Source organism: Polyergus mexicanus, unplaced genomic scaffold, assembly GCF_030449975.1.
Source record: "Polyergus mexicanus isolate NDT 795.1 unplaced genomic scaffold, iyPolMexi1.0 SCAF_10, whole genome shotgun sequence".
Taxonomy (NCBI): Eukaryota; Metazoa; Arthropoda; class Insecta; order Hymenoptera; family Formicidae; genus Polyergus; species Polyergus mexicanus.
This window is the reverse complement of record NW_027223330.1, coordinates 8,473,618-8,495,939: the sequence shown is the minus strand read 5'-3', so window position 1 is coordinate 8,495,939 and position 22,322 is coordinate 8,473,618. Positions and strand designations below refer to the sequence as shown.

General features: G+C 36.7%; 1 protein-coding gene across 1 annotated transcript in view; it reads right to left on the bottom strand.

Annotated features, from left to right (window-relative positions):
* The window catches only part of LOC138936762 (uncharacterized), a 30,023-nt gene extending 7,733 nt beyond the window's left edge, over nt 1-22,290 (bottom strand). Inside the window, exons 1-2 of the mRNA XM_070302382.1 lie at nt 21,427-22,290; nt 207-451 (exon numbers count right to left, since the gene is read on the bottom strand). Coding sequence (XP_070158483.1) covers nt 207-451; nt 21,427-21,568 — 387 coding nt within the window. The 5' untranslated portion in view covers nt 21,569-22,290. The remainder of the gene's footprint in view (nt 1-206; nt 452-21,426) is intronic.
* Nucleotides 22,291-22,322: the final 32 nt, after the last annotated feature.

The following is a 22,322-nucleotide window of genomic DNA, read 5'->3' as shown; positions in this document are numbered from 1 at the left end:
AATACAATTTTTTCATAATTTCTAATAAATCAACATCTTCAGGAATAAAATTAATTATTTGTTACAAACAAAATAAAGTAGATCGCCGTTAAGTAATATCGATTACTGATTATTGAATGATAGCATGCACGGAACGGAGAGCGACATGTACCCGTATCAGCAAAAAAATATCGTAAAAAAAAAAATGCAAAAGAAATGCGGCTTACTCCGACGCAGGAATCGTCGAGGGTTCGGCGCTTTTCGTTGCGAATAGCCGACCCGAGGCCCAGGGATGTCCAAGGGGTAGTCCATCGCGTGGAGTCCTTGGCGGGTGTGTCCCCGAGTACGTTCGACGACGATCTCTCCGTGACACGGCCGATCGTCGTAGGCGTGGCGTCCTTGAAGCAAGGATTGTCGAAGGCGTACGCATCTTCGACGATCTCGGGATCCGTCACCAGCACCAGGTGTTTACCTGCGATAATCGGTTCCGTTATCAAGGGAATATTCATCCGCGAAATGCGTTAATGGCTTTGAATATATTTTTCGATATATATAATTTTTTATATATTATTAAAAAATTAAGGATACAAACATACGTGTATGTGTGTGTTTGTTGCGTGAGCTCCTCGCTCCCGCATCCCATCGCCAAAGTTTTGCTCGTCATAGTTGCGCACCGTATTCTCGCTTTGTTGCGAGACACGAATGGAATTGTAATCGCAACATGACTCATTTTAGCGGAGGGACGAGAGGGGGAGGGGGTGTAATTACTTATATAAAACGTACGGACGATCGCGCATCTCCGATCTCCGATCACGCGCGAGCGCGCGTCCATTTACGGTGTACCTGCATCACGTATCGGCAGGAAGGAAACGCATTCTTCGAAACCGCCCATGTCCCGCTACACGTATCCGATATCTATCCGCACGACCTGACCGTATTCAGGCATACGTTATATACGTATGTACACCGGTTTCGGACGGCCGCGCACGACGATCCACGTGTGAAGTTTATGTGTCCGAGCTATCGGATACATCATATGCAAGAGAATATCAGGGTGTTTACTCGAATCTTGTGAAAAGAATTCCTTGAAAATTCTCTGATCTTCCAGGTATTTCCGTTGAGAAAATTCTCGACAAAGAATACTTTAAAGATTTCTTTTAATGCAATTTTCTGAAATAAATTTTTTTTTTTTATTGTACGCGTTTTTCAATACTTTTCATTTATATGAAGAAAAAATACAGAGTTTCAAGCGCAAGATTTACAAATATACTAAAAGTAAAACCGAATAGCTTTCGTTAAAATAAAAATTAGCCTGCATAATATTTTCATTTTTTATCATTAAAAATTAAAATAAAGAATATGTACTGCCATATTCGATATTTTCTTAAGACATTGAGTATGTATATATAAATAGAAATAGATATATATCTAGTATAATATATTTGAAACATATAATTTTCATAACTAGGTTTATTGTCTATTGCTTATTTATAATATAAGAGTAAAATTATGAAGGAGAGAATTTTTTTAAAAATTTCTCGAGAATTCCTTGATTTTTCCAGGTATAAAAAAAAAAAAAAAAATACATGAGAGAATCCTAGATTTTCCATATTTTTCCAAGGAATAGACACACTCTGGAATATGTACCATTCGATCCTGAAAAGAAATTTCCTTTTTTCAAATTTTTCCGATTGGATATACGAGTTAGAACGTATAGAGATCGTACAATGCAGGATAGTTTGAATCGTGTGAAAAAATTTCAGAATTCAAGAATACCAAGACGGAGACTTTCATCGCGCTATACGTAACCGAGGCAAGCCTTTTTTCTCGCAATGTTGTGCAAGGATGTCCCGGATTATTTCCCCAGACGCGCGACATTCCTCAGATCGCATTTAGCCGCGCATTCACGCACCTACGCATTTATTTATTTATCGGTATCCGTGTATGTTCGCGCATACGCGGAAAACGCATAGGCGAATAGAGGAGCCGCCGGCGATTTCTCTCTCTCTCTCTCTCTCTTTTTCCTTTTCCCCCTCTTGCTTCCTTCGATTGTCGTATTGCGTAACGCACAATGAGGCGACTAATCGTGCCCGGTATGCACAAATCGGCGACGCGTCGAAGGCTGTCTCGGAAGAGGAAAAAAATCTCTCGTTAAAAAAAAAAGAAGAAGAAGAAGAAGAAAGATAGCCTGAAGAAAATTTACGGTGCGCGTCGATGCATCTCGCGTAATATTTCTCTCGCCGCGGATAAATGCCGGTGTGAGTGAATGAAATATTTAAGACCGCGGACGCGCGCGGATCGTCGACCGTTCGCTGCGCATTTTCTTGATGCAGATGCATCGCCTTCGGGGTATCGGTATGCGTAATCGTAAAACGATCGCGCGTACTTTCGCATTCGCGCGATACCGCGAAACGACGCGACTTGGCTTGTGCTAAATAGGAATTTTTCACATTAAATGGGATCGTAAAAAAAAAGCTACTTTGTAAACGCAAGCAACACCAAGGAGAGAGAATGGAGATATTTTAGTGTAATTATTTAGGGCACGTTCCCCTGTCCCCGACTCGATTTTACTTCGATTTATCGCTTCCCCGTTTGCATTCCTGGGAGGAGGATCGACAATATGATACGGGAATAATACAATAATTCAGAGCATGATAAAATAAATGTAATAATCCTTCTGTTTGACGTAGGATAAGATGTGATATATGTTATAAGATAAAAATAAGAAGAAATATGAAAAGAATATTAATATTTTTCTGATATACTGCAATTTATACGGGACAACAAAGATATATTTTAAACTGATAATTTATCAAAATCAAGCGCGATTTATCTATTTAATTAAAGATTGCGGTGAGAAAAATTAGATATATTATAAATCTTTTAATTTTTTACTTTACCGCGTTTTTCTCGGTAGCACCGTTTCTCGTGCTTGTCAAATTAATTTGTTACATAAAAATAAAATAAGTTTTTGTGATTGATACTTGTTTTAATAACGTCGCAAAAATTTCTTTCTCTCTCTCTCTCGTTTAGGTTTCTTTTTACGACTATCGTGGCACTTTCGATAAGGCAATCTCGTATACGTAACGTTTCGCATGTTACGTAGTCCATTGAGTCGCCCGAGTTATGCGATTCAGCAATGTGTCAGCATACCGAACAAGCATTCCGTTTTCCATATTCATGGCTCGAACAAACTATACGAATTTTCCGCTATAATAATAACAACAACGCAAAGAACCGGTAGATTTTTTACAAGAAAATTATGCGGGTCTAAAAAGACGGGAGAGAGAAAGGGATGAATAGAAAATAGATGGCAATTCGAAACTTTACACAGAATTGATTCCTATATAAAAAAATTTTTATAACAGAAATCCCCTCCCTTGAATGCAAACCAACGATGTCTCTTACGTAAAATTCACATTTCATCGTGAAGAGACGTACAGACCGGGACAAAATAACATCAACAGCTTTAACAGGATTACGCGTATGCCGCATTGTTTCGCAGCATGTAGAAAATATTCATGACGAGGACAAAACCAACCGCTATAAAGACCAGTTGCAGTGACTATTTTCTCTCCATCTCTCCATCTCTCCATTTCTAAACTAGATTTGTATTACAAATAGCTGAGAAAGCTAATAAAGATCAATCAATCGATCGATCGATCGATCAATCATCTCTCCATCTCTCTCTTTCTCTCTCTCTCTCTCTCTCTCTCTCTCTCTCTCTCACGGAGAGGGTTCTGAGGTCCGAGAGACTTGTTATAAAAATATATATTATCGCCTACCACGCTGAGAGAGACGCTACGCCTTTGCGAGGGACGCCAATGGGCGCATACCATAGGCACCAAGGTGAGCTAGAGCTCGCTCTCTCTTATCCTGCGCCCTGTTCTCTTCCTTTGCTTTCGTCGTCGTCGTCGTCGTCGTCGTCGACGTCGTCGTCGTCATCTTCGTCGTCTTCGTCGTCTTCTTTGCCTCAAGTCGCGATCCACGCCATCACCGCACCATCATCGACCCGACCGCGTTATTCGAGACCCGGCATGCATGAATCGGATGACTCTTCTTCTCGAGGCGAAGAATCGTATTCACGACCGTTACGATATATAAGTTCTTCATGGATCCCCGATGTCTGTGCGACGAAAAAAAAAAAACAACCCCGTGATACCTTTCCCGCTGATGGCGACGAGTTTCCTATACAGAGCGACTCCCAGAAAAATACGAGAGACGTTGTTCGTAATCTTCCGAAGATTTATGAGTAAAGGATCCAATGAGTTCTTATCTCAGGCGGCTTAAGCTAATAGCTTCTTGAATAATCATACGACTGTTTATTTTTTTTTCTAATATCGCCGAACGAAGACATTACAAGATGCGTCGAAACATTTACTCGATTTTTTTTTTTTTTTTTTTTTTTTTTTTTTGGACAATGCGATTAACGCTTAATGATAAATTAAGAGCGAATTATATTTCTCGGAACACCATTCCCGCGCGGATGAATTTATCGCAAGCTGTCTCAAGTACTTTGAAGCGAATTGCGATAAATGCGTATCGCGCGCATGAGGTACTTGAGAGTACAAGAGTCGGAGATATCATTGTTAGCGATGTGGATCTTTCTCAACGATTAAAACGCGCTTTACTTACTTACGTGTTAATATTTAATGCGCCAGCTTCGTGACGCGTCGTCGTTTAACGCAACAGTAACGCGACGAGGTCAATCGTCGTGAAGATAATGGCGTTTTTGCGAAAGGCAACTCTCTCGGCATGTTCGCAGGTGGAAACGCTCGTAGAATCTCGATCGGACGCGATTATTTTCATTCCGTTCCCGAATTGAGTTTATTTTATTTATTTATTTTTTTTTTCTAGATATTTTTTTAACAGGAATAAAAAACGTTACAAACTCCCGTATTGCAAACAGATTCTAATCGATAATTAACATCGATAGTTCCAATTTTGATCTTACATTGTAACTTACGTACGCGATTCCACAACATGAATGTATTTTTAGAAGATACGTAACGTATAATATGTATAGGGAATTCGTTAGATTTTTGGATAAATAAAACGTCTCAAGTCTCTCAAGTGTGACAGAAAGATGACGAATATGACGAATTAATTTGTGTAAAAATTACTTGTGTTAAATAGTATTAAACATCGATATATGTGCCGATGAATCACTTTTTTTTGCCAATTAATAATCTATCCACGCACACACACACACAATATTATAATTACATCTCGAGAAATATTCGTGGAATCGTACTGGACATAATTTTGCCCCGGCGTGAGATTCATGCGAACCGCGACTCTTGGAAAACGCATTTTTGCCGATATAAAAACGACGCATATTTTTATTAAAATTGCATTAAAAAATACAAAAAATATACAACAGTGATCTGTGTGATGCCAGACTTGGTTTTCGAAAGAAAAAACTATTTTATAAGAAGAGAAATAAAATTCGTCTCTCTTTTCTCTTTTTAAATTTTTAATAATATATAAATTATGTTAATAATAATAATTAATAATCCTAAGAATAATTAATTATATTATTAATCTTAATAATAATTTCTCTTTTTATAAATTCTAATAATTAATTATTAAAATATTTTCAATGCAATATCTACACGCATAATTATGAAAGATAAGTTCTGAAAGATAGTTTCTGTGTTATTTTAAAAAGGAGATCGACACTTCGTATTCGTGAAGAAAGCAAAAAAGCAGCTGTGCGCGTGTGTGTGTGCGTCAATTCTCCACGAATTTTTAGAGAAGTTTGCAAAATACGATTTATCTAAAGGAAGATAAAAAATACGAGACAGGAACATCCGGCATATATGAATACATCGAAAACTCTTGTTAGCCTTGCACGCGCGTAACATTCCGTGAATTACGAGATAGAAACCCGAGCGCAGCACGCACACACACACACGCGCGTAAACAATTCCTTCCACACTCCAGTGATTTGGTATTTAGGTACGGACCTGCCGCGTCGCATCGCATCGCATCATGACCGGTTGTTCGCCATTCTTCAAGGTCACGTCGCACCGCCCGAGGTCACCGCTACGGAGCGGCGTAGAAAAAGGCGATGCGGATATATATATGCGATCGTAAATATTGGTCCGTACGTGATGATCATCGATTTTACATCCGGCCCTACCGGTACATCTAAAAAAGGTCGGGAGTTGTAATCTGACAAAGGTAAGAATCTACGATTTCTTTTCTTTTCTTTTTTTTTTTGGTATTTTCGAGTTGAACAGAAGTAAAACGGAATGGTATGCTTGGAGATGAGGAATTTTTTCACGCGCGCGTGCGAGTAACGTAAACACAAGCTGTATAGATTTTGGCAAATTAAAAAATCAATTGAGAGAGCGAATTTTATTTTACTTTCATGCAGGGAAAGAAAATTACATTCGTTGTCATTTTTAACAGATTTTTTTTTTCTCTATAAATTTAGCGAATAAGATGAAGAATTAAGAATCATCGCGATAATTGTGCCACAGATCTTTCTTGCGATCGATGTACGTTAAATAAAATTATGCAGATCAACATCGTACTCTTCGATCCGAATGATCATTCTTAAGTCGCTCGCCCTGCGCGATGATATTCATATGATGATGAATAATATCGTCGACTCATCGTCGACAATCAACTATATAAGTCCGGACTCGCTCTTTCGCCTCGTTTGATCTATTATTCATGACAAACACAATTAGCAGCGGCGAACTCATTGAGAATGAATCGTGGAATCGAGATTTCTCGCATGAAAATCTCATTTGTAATTTTTGCGTGTAATTGACAGTCAATTGATTGTCGTGAATAATTTTTACATTGCATTTTTTTGCATGCAAAAAAAAAAAAAGAACATTCGCGCAAAATTTTTCGCGACTCTTTTATATAAACGCAAATATAATTAATAACTTTTATTTAATCGAAGATAGACAAATTTCGGCTCGTTTTTCAAATGCTTCCGCGTACGCACTTTCGCATATATTCCGAAATTGATTCGACAAAAAATGATTGATTGACTATTATCGCTGTTGATTATAGCGATCGACGATCAATAGGGAATCTAAAGGAAACACGCCTTGAAATCGATTCTTACCGCGGTGACTTCACTCGTAGGATAAATAAAGATAATGAGAGTCGGTCATGGAACGTGTAATCAATGCCACATGTGGGTAGTCTCTTACAAATCGCGCATATATATATATATATATATATATATATATATATATATATAGCACATTTCATAGATTCAGAGATTTATAATTGGCCGACGTTATCGTTAACTGACACTCTCGTGCAGTTTGCACTCTTCATTTTATCGCGAGGACGCTCGTATTATGATCCGTCTCGTAAAAGTATTAGCCTACTAGCAACTTTAGAACTTACGCGCGCCTAAGAGGATCCATTGTCTTTTAAAATACCAATGACATGATAAAGCTAACGTTTGATATTTCTCGCGGACGAATAACTGAATCGATCATTTTCTGTAAAACAGGGTTTTCCCTCTTCTCGTATACGCCAAAGAGAGATGCGTATAGCGAAGATGCTCTTTTCTTCATAAGAGTTATTTAAAAAAATGAGCTCGATTATTACATGAAAATTATTTCACAATGAAATCGTCGAAAAAAGAAAGGACAGTCGATTAACAAGTCACGTCTCGTAGGAACGAGTCTCGATTACGGTCCACGTGCGGTGACCAGCAAGCTAAGCTTGCTCTCACCGTTACTAGACACGGTGCATTCGATAATGCACCGGTTCGCCTGCTGCTATCCCAAGGGGGGGGAGAGCTCGGATTCCTGAAGACAGCGGGGAAAGAAGAAACTATGCGCGGCAGGCAGGTACCGTCGAGGGGGGAGAGGAAGGGATTAGAAGAAGGGAACGGTTCGCCGCCGGGGAGGATCGTTGGCGGGCAGGGGAAGGGAAATGACAACAGCCGTGATTATGCAGAAATGCGAGGCGTGGCATTCGTAAGGAAAAGAGAGAAGGAAAAAAAAAAGATGCTTTAAGTGAAGTCTATATTCGTGCCGAGCCAGCGGCGGTTTTGCGTGTGTCGGTTAAACGCGCGCGTTTAAAGATTTATGTGTCACGTGTCAAAACATTGACAAAAGCACGCGAAAATTGCGTAGATTGTTTTAATATTTCTTTTCGAGTATCTGTGCAAAATCTCAGCACGATTCTTTTAACGGTTTGGAAATTATTCATGAAATTATTTCATCAATCCAAATTTGTTTATATGATTTGGCGAGATAAAGTGAGATGAAAAACTACAATATGTGTATTCGATAAAAAAATACATAACTCTGAAAAAAATTAATAATTCATAATTATTGGTATACAAAAAATAGTATCAATATATGAGAGTACTTCACACATACAGGGTGTCCCAAATTTAAATGGCAAAATTTCAGGAGCATATAGGAGACCGAAAAGCTAAGACGGAAAGTCCTTTAGAGGTTTGGCTCGTTTTTACGCCATTTTGGAGAAAATTACGAAAAAATAAATAAAACAAGTTCTCGTTTTTCTATTTATTTATGTTTAATGCAGATATTGTTCAAAGTGTTGCCCTCTCGCAGCAATGCAAGCATTACATCTAGCACTGACCTCATTAATCGCAGCTAGACATTGTTCTAGTGATATTTGATGCACCGCATCTATGATTCGATCTCTTAATTGCTCTCTTGAATCGATTGGCACCGTAAAGGATGCCATCAAGTGTTTACATATGTAAAGAATCTTGAAGCGGAAAGTTTATTCGGTGCCAATCGACTCGAGAGAGCAACTGACAATGAGAGATTGAATTTTTGCGATTTTCTCTAAAATGGAGCAAAAACGAGCAAACTTCTAAAGGACTTCTCGTCTTAGTTTTTCGGTCCCCTACACGCTCTTGAAGTTTTGCCATTTAATTTGGGGACACCCTTTATCTAATAATTTAGTCACATATTAATGACTAGCTATTTCTATCATTCTTTAATTATATCCATACATTTCTATTTGCTTTTATTTTGCTCTTATATTTTTATATTATCTCCTATATTTTTATACAATCTGCAATAATAATCGATACTTAATTAATTCATACAGTAATAATACTTGCAATATATTTTATATTTCACGGTGTCTCGATTGTGTTAATAATAGAAGAATTGGGCCGATAGAAACGTGGCGTCTCGGCATTTTCCTATCTTCTCAAGAGTCTCGTATTGTCGCATCGTAATCACATGGTCGTCAAGCTTACGGCGAGCGCGATAACAGGTTGTTATCATCGTTATTTACACCGTATGTATATACGCGCATTCAGGGTAAAGTGTTACACAAATACACGTCCCTTCAGCGCTACGATTGGAACGCGCGGAATCCATGGTATCGATACAATATCAATCGATGACACCTGAGTTACGTCTACGGTAGGCGAGCAAACAATCGCGTTCGCATTTAAAACGCATTAAAAAAATTGCCTTCTCCAAGAAAGATAAAGAGGCGCATTAAGTAAAAATACGTATGTTTATTAAAAAAAAAAAAACAAAAAAAAAACAAAAAAAAGCGTAGCATTAATTTATATTTTATCTCTATTATTATATATTTCTATTTAATTATATTATATATTAATTATACATATATGTTATATATAATTAAATTATAATTTATATTTCATCTCTGTTATTATTTCTATTATTTTTTTATTATTATTTCTATTATTATCATATATTTTTATTAAACATTTTTACATATTATAAATACAATTATTTCTCGCAAATCTTTCAATTTTGCGAACGTCGGAATAATATTCAGAGTTATTTATATATTAATTATATATAGAAAATATTGTTTTTTCTTTTCGTGCTGACGTAAAACAGGATCGTATACGTCTGGTTACGTATTCTCATTAGCCTCACGATTAATAGCACGTTAATTCCCGATATCACATGTGCGCACGAGGAGATAGCCGACCGTTATATATATATATATGCATACCACGTATTATATGTATAATACCTTCCGTTCGCGAAACACGACTTGCCACGCGCGTGCACATCGAAAAAAATCATCAAATTACACGAGAGAGCGCACGCGCGCAGAGACGCGTGACTCGTAAAATCACGCTTCGATATGAAAACGCGCGGAAAAGTGGAAGACTTTCATAAATAAGGCTGCATCAAATCCACGTATCGGGAGGGGTGAGGCTCGTCAAATTGGATCTGGTAGCACCGGTGGTAAAACGTGGGAGGACTGCATTCGTTATGTAATCCCATGCGTGCGGGTGCGTCGTACACGAGGAGCACGATGGCGTAGGACGTCGTGTAAGATCAGAGGGAGGATAAAGAAAAAGAAAAGAGGGACTCTATCCTCGTATACACTCTAGTGCGTTATAAAGCATTTCAAGAGAGATGGTCATGGGAGGAAATAAGCGGGATCGGTCGGACGAATAGCAGGCGAGAGAATGACACGGATTTATCAGCGCGTTGGTCTCTCTATCCTCGTAGAATCATTCTAGATGCGTATCGATATAAAAGAAAATGGTTGCTTAAATTTACATCAATATATACACCTTATAAATATCCCATTCCGCAACAAAATCTTCCGAAAATTGAAATTAAAAAAAGTTGATACTAATGAAAAATAAAATTGACATGCGAAACAAATATTACTTCCATCCTCTGTAACATGTACGTTACACACACACACACACACACACACACACATATACATAACGTACAATTTAATGGATAGCACGTTACGATAATGTTTCCTCGTATTGAGCGTCGAGCAGTTATTTCTTGCCGACACAGAATCAAAGAACAAGTAAGCTCCGTAACTCAAAGATGTGTTTCCGCACCTTTGTGTACAATTTTAAATTTCACCGATAAGTGAAAAATGTGAATATATACGCTGACGAACGTGGAGAGGGAAGAGAGGGCGGAGAACCGTGTTTACCATATTATTATGTAAGAGGTGCGTGTCAAGTGACAGTTGCTTGTCAGCTGTCAGTTTTATCTTTTACCGCATCGTCTACAATTGGTAGCCTTCGTATATTGCCCCACTTTAGTTAGATATATACGAGCTCGCACACATATATGGTACACACGCTCGTTTGTCATAAATTTGCAGAAATTTCCACGTGTGTGCTTTCGCTGTTAATTCTCTTCAATTTTTATAGGAATTCATAAAGAGTTTTCGCTTTTCCAACTAGATGTACAGCGAATTGTTCTTTAAATAATTTAACATGGATTATAAAATAATCTCATATGTAAAATATAAAAATTAAAATTTTCTTTACTATTTCATTTTTTTAATAAATAATAACAAAAAATTGTTGCGAGGAGACAGAGACAGACAGAGAGAGAGAGAGAGAGAGAGAGAGAGAGAGAGAGAAACAGCAGGAATAAATAAAAGAATCAAGATACCTTTTCGGGATAGATTAATCCGTGTTTAAAATTGAAACAATTCGGTTGGTCAAATCGTCGGAAAAACGTCGCGAAAGTCACGGGACGGTCCCTCGACGTAAGAGTGGGCCGGACTGCGTGCGCTGCAAAGTTGCGAAACCCGTTTTGCCGATATCTCGCTCATACCGGGCAGATAAAGAGCCGGGGCTCTCTTTATGCGGACCTGCATTCTACGCCCGGATTCCGCGAGTTCGCTCCGCTTACCACCTCCCCCCCCCCCGCCCCCTTCTTCTCGCGGTTCAATGGAACCGCGTGTACAATGCAATTTTGCACCGATCGCTTGCACGGTGCATTGCCCCTCAACGATGCAGTTTCCCCGCATTCTCTCTCTCTCTCTCTCTCTCTCTCTCTCTCTCTCTCTCTCTCTCTCTCTCTCTCTCTCTCTCTCTCTCATTTTCTGCATATGTACGCTTACTATGGAGGAAATTGTGTTGGAAGGTAGTCGAGGGTCCGGCGTGTATAGTGAGAAAAATTATGATTGTAACATTATCTCATCGTTTCACAGACTTGAGAAGTTATGATCTGAGAAGTTTACAAAAAAAAAAAAAAAAAAAAAAAAATCGATCGACATTTAATTTTCTCCACTCGAAACAAAATAGATTCGTTCCTTTTTTCTTTTTCTAATTTTGTTGGGAAATAATTAATAATGCTAATAAAAATGATAGATATTTTTTAAAGAGTCTTCCAACATCTCAATGCGAAGAATTTTTTAATAAATTTTGTCGAATATATATATATATATATATATATAAATATTTATGACGATTTAATTTTAACAGTATGCTCTAAGGTTTTGTATAAGATATTTGATAATTCTCGTAGAAATATATATCCAATATTTTATCGGTGTATGTGTGCATTTTTTCGATTCAATGCATGTTTATGAATCATGCGCACATGTTCTAATCGGTCTAGAGTCAAGTATCTTAAGTATCTTAGAATTAACTCAAGAATCGTTAACTCTCGTCACAATTATCACAGCTGAACTTGGATGGGTTCGTATAAAGTCGTGCGGGGAAAAAAAAAAAAAATCGCGTCGATGTGTACGTGTTAAGCCTTGTAGGATCTCGTCCGGAAAGCGTGTCAATGTCGGAGTATTCCACTTTATCTCAAACAGGAAGGTGTTATTACCGCTCTAATCGAAACGTTGCCGCTCCAGTTGAGACGCTCGTAGATGGGCGCGTTTCTATGTCCGATGGAGAGCGAAAATCCCATTGTGATCCGGGGGCGAGCCCGGGGCCTTAACGCGTTCCTTTCTTTTTTTTGTGCGTCCCACAATGCTCTCGTGAATGAAGACGGGACACAATGCGCGTGTCCTCGTCTCTGTATATACTATACACATGTGGCGATCTGATTACCGACGTAATACATATAGTGATTCATGTAACTGCGTCACTTCACGTTCGTAGTAGCCGTTTTAATGGAATAATTCTGTTATCATATAAAATATTCAACCGACGAAAATACGACAAGATTGACTTGTGTGTAACGATTTTTTTATAAATTCGATTGATTCAATTCAATTATTTTGCAAAACAAAAAGTTTGCGTCCTATCTCTATGAATTTGTAAAAATCACGCGAAAACAATTATTCGTGTGTTCGAATAATGTAAAAAAGTTCGTTTGTAAGAAAACAAAGAAATAAATAATAATATATAAAATATAATAAAATTAATTATAAATTAATATAAAATTATATAAATATTTATATAAAATTATATAAATATTTACATAAAATTTATATAATAAAAATAATTATTCATTAATTAATTTATATAAAATTATATAAAAGTTTCATAAATAAGAGAAATGCGATCTTATTCACCTAATCAATATTTCGCGATCCATAAATTTTCTTATTGATATGTCACGATATCTCTAATAAAACTTGGAATAAAAGAAATCACCGTTAGCGTCTACATACTGGATGCTCGTAAGCGCTCCTTTTAATCGATTAGACGAGACGCGAATTTAGCGCGTCAATACGCGGGATGTAGGCAATGAGCGTAATTCGCTCGAGTGAGCTATTAATCCATTTCCACGGCACCGTCGACATTTTCTTAGCACCTCTAGCGTATATGGAAGGCGTGAGAAATCCGCAAACCGATTCTCATACGACATGTCCTAGATTCGAATATGATTCGCGTCGTCCTTTTACTATACGGCCGACGAATCTCGCGGAATGCATCCTCTCGTCACCGATGATCGCACGCTTTCTCTTCCACCGTTTTAAGACGCCTCGCTCTTATATCTGATAGAAAAAAAGATTTAACAAGTTCGGGATAAGGTTCTTGTATAAGATCGTTTTATACAAAGGAAGGTTTTTTTTTTTTTTTTACGTAAACAAAATTAACGTCTCTATATAAAAGATATATTTTTATAATAATCAAATATAAAATAATAAGATAGTAATTGTATAATCTCTGCTTATATGATGCGTATGTTTCAGACAGATAATCTTTAGCGATAACCGTAAATTTGAGAAAATTGCGCTTCGCGGATTTATACACGTATGTATATATTCATTAGTATTAATTCGTTCTCGTGACGCTGTAAAGAGTACAATTTCGGAGCAATGATTCAACTTTTGCCTTGGAAGATCCAATGCTGTTGCATTCTCGTGAGACATATAAGGCGTCGATTTCTTCAGCCTTAAGATTGCGACTTAAACAATGCCTTTTTTTTTTTTTTTTTTTTTTACGATCATGCTTATAATTTCTGCCCACACCACCTACTGCTATATAAAAACCTGCTGTTATATTTCTGATTACCTTATAACGCGTTTATTGCTACTTTTATGACATCTCTGACATATAGAGATATGTATTTTGACATGATTATCCGTCACGGATACACACGTGGAACGTGTGACACGTGGAACATGTGACACGTGGAGAGGAAACACGTGACCGTAAAAAATTGCAAGAAATCTCGACGACGACGTTAATATCGTTCGCGTATCGTCACGCGCGAGTTCAGTCTTTTTTTTTTTTTTTATCCCATAGAAACTTTTTTCTTCTACATTACGAAAATGTGAATCCGACGAGAGAAACACACACGTTGAAATATAGATAATGAAATATAGATAATTGAAATATAGATAACGCAATTAAAGAATTTTGCAAAAAAAAAAAAAAAATTGCTATAATCATACTGCGTAATTTTTTATCTTTTTCGCGCCCATGTCTCTATCGCCTGTCTCAGAACATCTGATAGGGTCGATATTTTCCTCCACGCGACAGTAAACAGAGGATAGCCATTACGTGTAAACGAAACGATGCTACGAGCAGGTAGCAGCCAATATAGCACTTTACGTTCGTTGCGCAGTACCTGCATATACCGGGTGTCCAGTGTTACATGTAATATCTTTCCCTTCTAATAATTGTCGATTTTATATATCTAGTGTTGAAAATCAAATCGTGAAATATTAAATTTGAAGTAAGAGATGGCTCTTGTATATCTTACAGATCAATTAGAGTCGAATGATGAGCAAAAAAAAAAAAAAACGTGAAAGTAAAAATGACTACGCACAAAAACTATCAAAGCAGTTTCTGCCTCTCGCGACTTGTTGTCCAATGCTAATTTATGTAAGACATGTCATTATGCAAAACGCAAGTGAACAAGTTAACAATAGGATATAAAAACATGTTAATTAGCTTTAAAAGCTATTGTATTGTATTAAACATTTATATCGAGGTCTAAAATATTGTAATTTGTAAATATATACATGTACAAGGTGTTTACGAAATATCTGGACAAATTTCTAGGGCGTATTCCTCGCATCAGAATAAAGAAAAAAGTTTATATAAATTCATAGTCAAATATGAGTGGTTGCGGAGTTACAGGGAAATAAAGTTTATGTTAACGTTATTATTAAATAATCATAAGTAAATATTTTAAATTATAACAAATGCTCAAAATGGCCGCCATTTGATTTAAGACAGACATGGCAAAATAAGGATTGTCGAACCATTTCGTAGGTTAACGAATGATTTCGTATAATTTATCAAGCATTAATAATGCGATGGCGAAGCATCTCTTCGTTATCAATAGATTGCGAATACATTGAATTCTTTAAATATCCCCATATATAATTATAGAATAATAGTTTCGTTTCGATAATTCTTATGCCACGTAATAACATATAAACTTTGTTTTGTAACTTCACAACCACTCATATGTGATTATAAGTTTTTATATAAACTTTTCTTTTCGTTTGACGCGGGGCCTTATTCAAGTATTTTCTAAATACCCCGTGTGTGTAAAAATTTATTTTTACCTATTATTACACCTATTAATAACACACGTGCATTTTTTACTTTTATGAAAACGACATTACATACTATATATCCTTAGTGTATGAAAAGAAATTTAAATAAATTAAACGAAAAGTTTGTTGATGATAAAATTACGATCCTTTGAATTAGTAAAAGTCATTAAAGCAGATTACCGAGCATAGACCGAGATAAATAAGTCTCACAAGCAAATGCGGGACACAGGCATACACGTATACCTTTGCGTTCAAAGTAAACGTTCAATATACTCGCGGCTTTTGTTAAATTGCAATTACGCCAGACAAGAAGAGAATATTCGCTCTCGTACAGAGTATCATAAATTTCTTTATCTTTCGCGTCTTCCCTATAAGTAAATATGTATGTGTGTGTATGTGTATATATATGTCCGGATCATACGATCCGATTCTCGCGACATCGTCGAAATGGCTCCTCTTCGTGAAAGTAATTTATTACCGCGAACCGGTTATAAACGCCGCACGAATATATTCCCCCGCATATATATTCTACGCATGTGCGGAGATTGCGGGTGTCTTGTGCCCGAGAGAGGCAAAGGCCGTATCTTTATTAGCAACGAATAAAGATGACTGATAAAGATGAATAGTCTTCAAAATGAGAGCCGATGGTAACGAGAGTTATTAGGTAATCTCCCTATACGTATAATGTTCGTTATGTCAAATATATTTTTTTATTCCCCTTATTTTATTTTTTATGATTCATCTTATGATATGCAACGTATAATTTTGCAGGTAATATTATTATTGTTTTAGTTCTCACATAGAGTCTTGATTTAAATAATTCGAAATTCCTGGCTCCTGTGATTTTTTTTCTCTAATTTTCTATATGAATTTAAATACTCTCTTAAATGTAACTTGAAACGCACAATTTTTTGCTTTCTGTACATTGTATAAAGCTAAATTGATTCACTTTTCATAAATTTCTTAACTTTATTATAGAGAGCACTAGTCATGTGCTTTGGTTACAAATTAAAAAAATTTACAAAAAATGAAATCTCTCTCTCTCTCTCTCTCTCTCTCTCTGAAAAGTTCACCTATTACTATATTTCTCATATATGTAATATATAAATGTCATATACTTTCTTTTTAATTATTATATAAATCTGTATCCTCTCAACATACACTTTCTTACTTTTGTATCGATATAGTAAAGGCTCAATCATCAATGAATGAATAAACGCATTCCTGAGATACGCTTTTAAAACGCGACACGCTGCGCACACGCATGTAAATGCGTATGACATGACGTACTCGCGGCGGTATCGGACACAACGAGCGGCCCCCGGTCAGAGAGCCCAGAAGCCGCCGCACTTTCTAAAAGCCTTCGCCGATTTTGTCTATCGTCCAATACCGCGGGTGTGCGTATCACGCGCGTATCTGTCGTTTATAATACTAGCCGTTTTAATGGCATCCCTGAGATCGGCCCTCTTTCGACCTATAGCCACTCGGCGAATTTCGATATATAATTCCCCACAATTTCGCTCGGAAATCCGAACGAAAACGAGAAGGCAAGCTTTTGACATATCAAAGTCCAGCGGCGATGGAGCGAAAGATTTGTCACGTATATTGTCTAATAAAATTAATTACTGAAAATGCAGAATTTCTCGAATTACAACGTGATTATTCAAGTCAAATACATCGATTATGAATAGAAAAATTAGCGCACAAAATAAATGAACTCCTTTCAAAAATATATAAAAATTCTCCAATTATTTCGAAAGTTTGAAGAAAAATACATGGGATGTTAAAGGATTTCGTAGGAAATTGTTTCACAAAACTTGACATTTCGCAGAATTTATTCATTAACGCCGATCTGTTCGCGATGCGATTATTAATTATATATATATATATATATATATATATATATATATATATATAACGAGAAAAAAAAATCTCACGGAGATATCTCTCGTTTTCATACAAATCTCAATAAATTGCTATTGATATGAAGTTATATTAAAAAAAATATATATATATTGTATATTAATACACAAAATTTTAGAGACGAAGAATCAGGATCCAGGAATTAATTTAAAACTATTTAAATTAAAATTTTTCCATGAAATAATATAACAATAGTACGAATACCTTTTAGTCTACACGCAGTTATCATAAAAAAGTGTATCATAAATAATGACAATAGCGCAAATCGAAATACAAAATAAAATTTAGCATTGATAGAAAATTATTATTATTAATACATGTAAAATGACTGTTTAATATAGAATTTAATATCTATATTATATATTATTGGTATGCACGTACTTAATAAACTGCACAGATACAAAATAAGACAAGTTTCGAGAACGGAAAAACAATATTTCCATATCGAAATGAATATCTGTCGCCCATATTATATATCGCGTCCACAAAGCAAATTGATTTTTCAACAGACGAGAGATGACACAAGTATATATGTATGTATGTATGTATGTATGTACGCGAGCAAAGCCAAAGTTGGATTCTAATTATAGTTTATAGTAATCGATCGAGAGATGATTTATGTATTATATTCTTCGAAATATATCCCTCCTTCTACACGAGATTGTATTTATATTCAGATCTCGTTTCCGCGAAACCGCAGAATTTGCTACAATTCTGTTATGAAACTTGAGCGTCGAAAAATTTAAATATAGAGGAAACTCGTTTTCGTTTATCGTAGTTGAGATTTGTGATGCTCCTCAAAATTAATGTCCTTAAAAACAATTAATTTCTGAAAATTAATGTCCTTAAAGACAATTAATTTCTGAAAATTAATATCCTTAAGAAGAATTAATTTCTGAAAATTAATATCCTTAAGAAGAATTAATTTCTGAAAATTAATGTCCTTAAAGACAATTAATTTCTGAAAATTAATATCCTTAAGAATAATTAATTTCTGAAAATTAATATCCTTAAGAAGAATTAATTTCTGAAAATTAATTTCCTTAAGAAAAATTAATTTCTCAAAATTAATTTCCTTAATACATCCTATCGATTTCCCAATCCTCATCCTCGATTCCCAATTTAATAATCCCATCTCGAAAGTCTTTTAGACTTGAATATAAAATTACGGATCTTCTTTCACGAGTCATGCGAGGATGTCGCGGAAAAGGACTCGTGCCTTTTTCTCTTTAAATTAAAAATACAAAATACAGAGAGGGATATCTAGACTCCCTTAAAATTCAAGTACGATAAAATATGCCAGGTGCTAGTTTCTCCGTACGTGTCAATGTACTTATCCAAGTATCCCAGTTATATATTCTCTATCTCTGGCGCCGAGGATGGTTTCTGTCATCGTCTTGCATCATTTATTCGACGGAAATATCGAACATTCGCGTCGCCGAGGACGAACGAGAATAGGTAAAAGAGCGGTGCTTGAGCGCTTCCGCGTTTCTCCTCAAGTACGTAAATCTCTTGTCGCGATCCGCCAACATTGGCGATGTGATAGCGGTCGTACGAGGGAATTCACCGGGAAGCACACGCATTGGCTGCTGTTACAATACGGCAGAGGTATTTCCTCTAAGGGTGTGCACTTTATTTTCCCTTGCCTCGCGCCAAGCCTGTGTGTTAGCTCCTAGAATTTAATTTTAAAAGATATATTAAGGAAATTAATTTTGAGGAGCATCACAAATCTCAACTACGATAGACGAAAACGAGTCTCCTACATATTTAAATTTATCGACGCTTAAGTTTCAATATAACAGGTAATGTAGCAAATTCTGCGGTTTTCGCGGGAAACGAGATCTAAATATTCGTAAACGAAAGTAATAGCTCGAATCAATATTCGTACCCGCGCGTAACATGGGAATTTCGCTAACGTCAACGTCATCGTAACATATACCGGCATTTGCTGCGGCACTCGACGCGTCAAATTACTTTCACCGATCGAATCGTACGCGCGCGTCACCGCGGACTATGTGAAAATCTCATGCAAAAATACGGGCGATTGTCACGAACATGACGCGAGAACGCGATCCCAACGAGATCGAAGAATATCGATCTTTTATTCCGATAATCGAAATCGAAAGCAATCGCGTAAAGGAATCACGATTCTATCCATATCTATCCGTAAAGTCGAGAATTTGGCGAATTTTAAGGCCCATTATCCGCGTCACGACTTTTCAAAAGAATTCTTGACATTAAATAAATATTTTTAAAATGCGTGAAAAGAGAAAGAGAGAGAAGATCAATTTAATATCAAGAAAGGATTGTTTTTCAGCTTCGATATTTATTTTTCTTTGCGTGTCCAGGATTTCTCTATTAATATTATAATTCTCCATTTCTTAAGAAATCTTTTTAACAGAATATTTTTTAAAATAATTTCCTATATATTTATAAAAAAAAAAACAAAAAAAAACCACCTCTTTAAGATGTTAATTTCTGATATTAAATTACTGCAAGATTTGCGCGGTAACTCGCACCGTTTGACTCGTTGCACCACTATTTCGTGTGGAAAGTGTCACGGGATATATATATAAAATTACTTTCAACTCCCTTTCCAAAACGATAACGACAGGTGTCGGATATCTTTCATGTCGCGCAACTTTAAATCTTAATCGTCAACGTTACGATCAAAAATCGAACACTCTGATTTTAACTTTCGTTCGATCCACTAAATATTTCATTCGGATTAAATGAACGATATATCGTATCGGTAAGAAATATTCGAGAAACGTCGAAGGGAATATGTGTCGCGAGAATCGATGGAGACATTTAAAAAATGATATCAATTAACAATCGAATTGATATTCATCCAAGTGTAAAGTGCATCCCCTCTTGCTTTCTCGTTTGAATAGCATTCGCTTTTTGTATTGTTTGTTTTCGCAATGAACTTTGATACCTGTCCATCCGATTTATCTTTCGAATCAAGAAAATGAAAATAACAATCTAGAGCATATTCGCATTTTTATTATAAATCTCAATCATTTTCTCTAAAAAAAAAAAATAAATAAATAAATAAATAAATAAATAAATAAGCGGATATAATAAGATTTAAAATTTATCATTTCGATTTTCGAATGATAAGAAAGCAACGCGATGCTAATTATCAATTAGCATCGAATCATGCACTTAATAATGTTAGCGATTTTAGCGATTACGAAGAAAGGAATTCCACTTGTGAAATAAAAGGGAGGGAAATTAAGAGAGATGACTCTTGAAAAATCCAGTAATTACAGAGAATTGATCGTGTGTGCACCACGATTTTATTCTCGTAATTATTTTATAGCAATTATCTCTCGAAATGAAAAATGTAATGAATCTTATCGTAAAAGTCATCGTAAAGGATTCTCGAAAGAATACATACTCACGAATTTCTGACATTTTAAACACAAGTCGAGAATTCAAAGAAATTTTACGATCGTGTTCATTCGCTAATACCTTATGAATAATTATCGACGAATCGAACGATGAAACGGGTCCACGGTGCGATATGTCAATACGCACAGTATGACAGATGAACGATCTGAAATAATTCTTATTCTGTCAGATAAATTTTAAATTATTAAATTATTATTTTATATATTTAATATTAATTATTTAATATTTAATGAGATCGCACATGTAAACACACATAACACGCAAACTTATTATTATTTATTTATTTTCAAACATGAAATAATAATAACAAATTTATATATAAAAATAAGAATTATTTTCCTTCAGATCGCTCGTTTGTCACACTGTGGCAACGAGTGGGTTGCGAGCGAGATAGAGACTCACCCTTGTGTCTGCGCCATTGCCTGTAGAGGAGAGCGGCAACGGCGAGCAGGAGGATCGTCGTCAGAAAGGTCCCGATCACGGCCCCGGCCACGCTTCCCGCCCCGAAGCAGGTATCCTGCGCTGCTGCTGTCGCGTCTTCCATGACTCGCGCTCGCGCTCAGCTCAGATACGCCTCTCGCGCATATTCTCGCGCGAGGCTTCAACCGGTCGCGGCCGTTTCTTTCGCTCGCGACTCGCCTGCGCTCTTTTTCTCTCCCCTTTTCCTTCCTTCCTTCCGTCCTTCCTTCTCCTCGCCGTGTCGTCAATTTGATCGCATAGTTTCGCGAATCGTTCCCGGACGAAAGGAGCGTTCGCCGATTCTCGCCTTTACTCTTCTCTCTCTCTCTCTCTCTCTCTCTCTCTCCCTCGTTTACTTCTTTCTCGTTTCTGTCGTATCTAACGCCGATGGTGTTCGTCTCGAACGCGCGAATTGAGGAGCGATATTTATCGTCGTGAATCACAATCCTCGTAATCGTCTCATCGCGTGTCGGTTTTAAACGCGAACAACGTGCACTCGCGTGAAGTCTCTCCCCCTCTCTCTCTCTCTCTCTGACGATGCTGCGAGACCAAGTTCTCGCGATATTCGACGACCGAGAGTGACGAATTCGTTTTCTCGAACGAGCGTCGATCGCGAACGAAAAATCTCTCTTCCAACCCACGAGCCTGAGAATGTCAGCGTGATATTTTCATGGGACTTTTTTCGCGACAAACACGCGACTTCACGACGCTCGCGCGCGCGCGCGCGCGCGAAAGTAAGAATCTCGCGAACGATCAGAAGTTGCACTCGCAACCGCACGATCCTCTCGCTGCAACGTCACGCGATACACTGACAGTACTCTGCGTTGATACCACTGCTT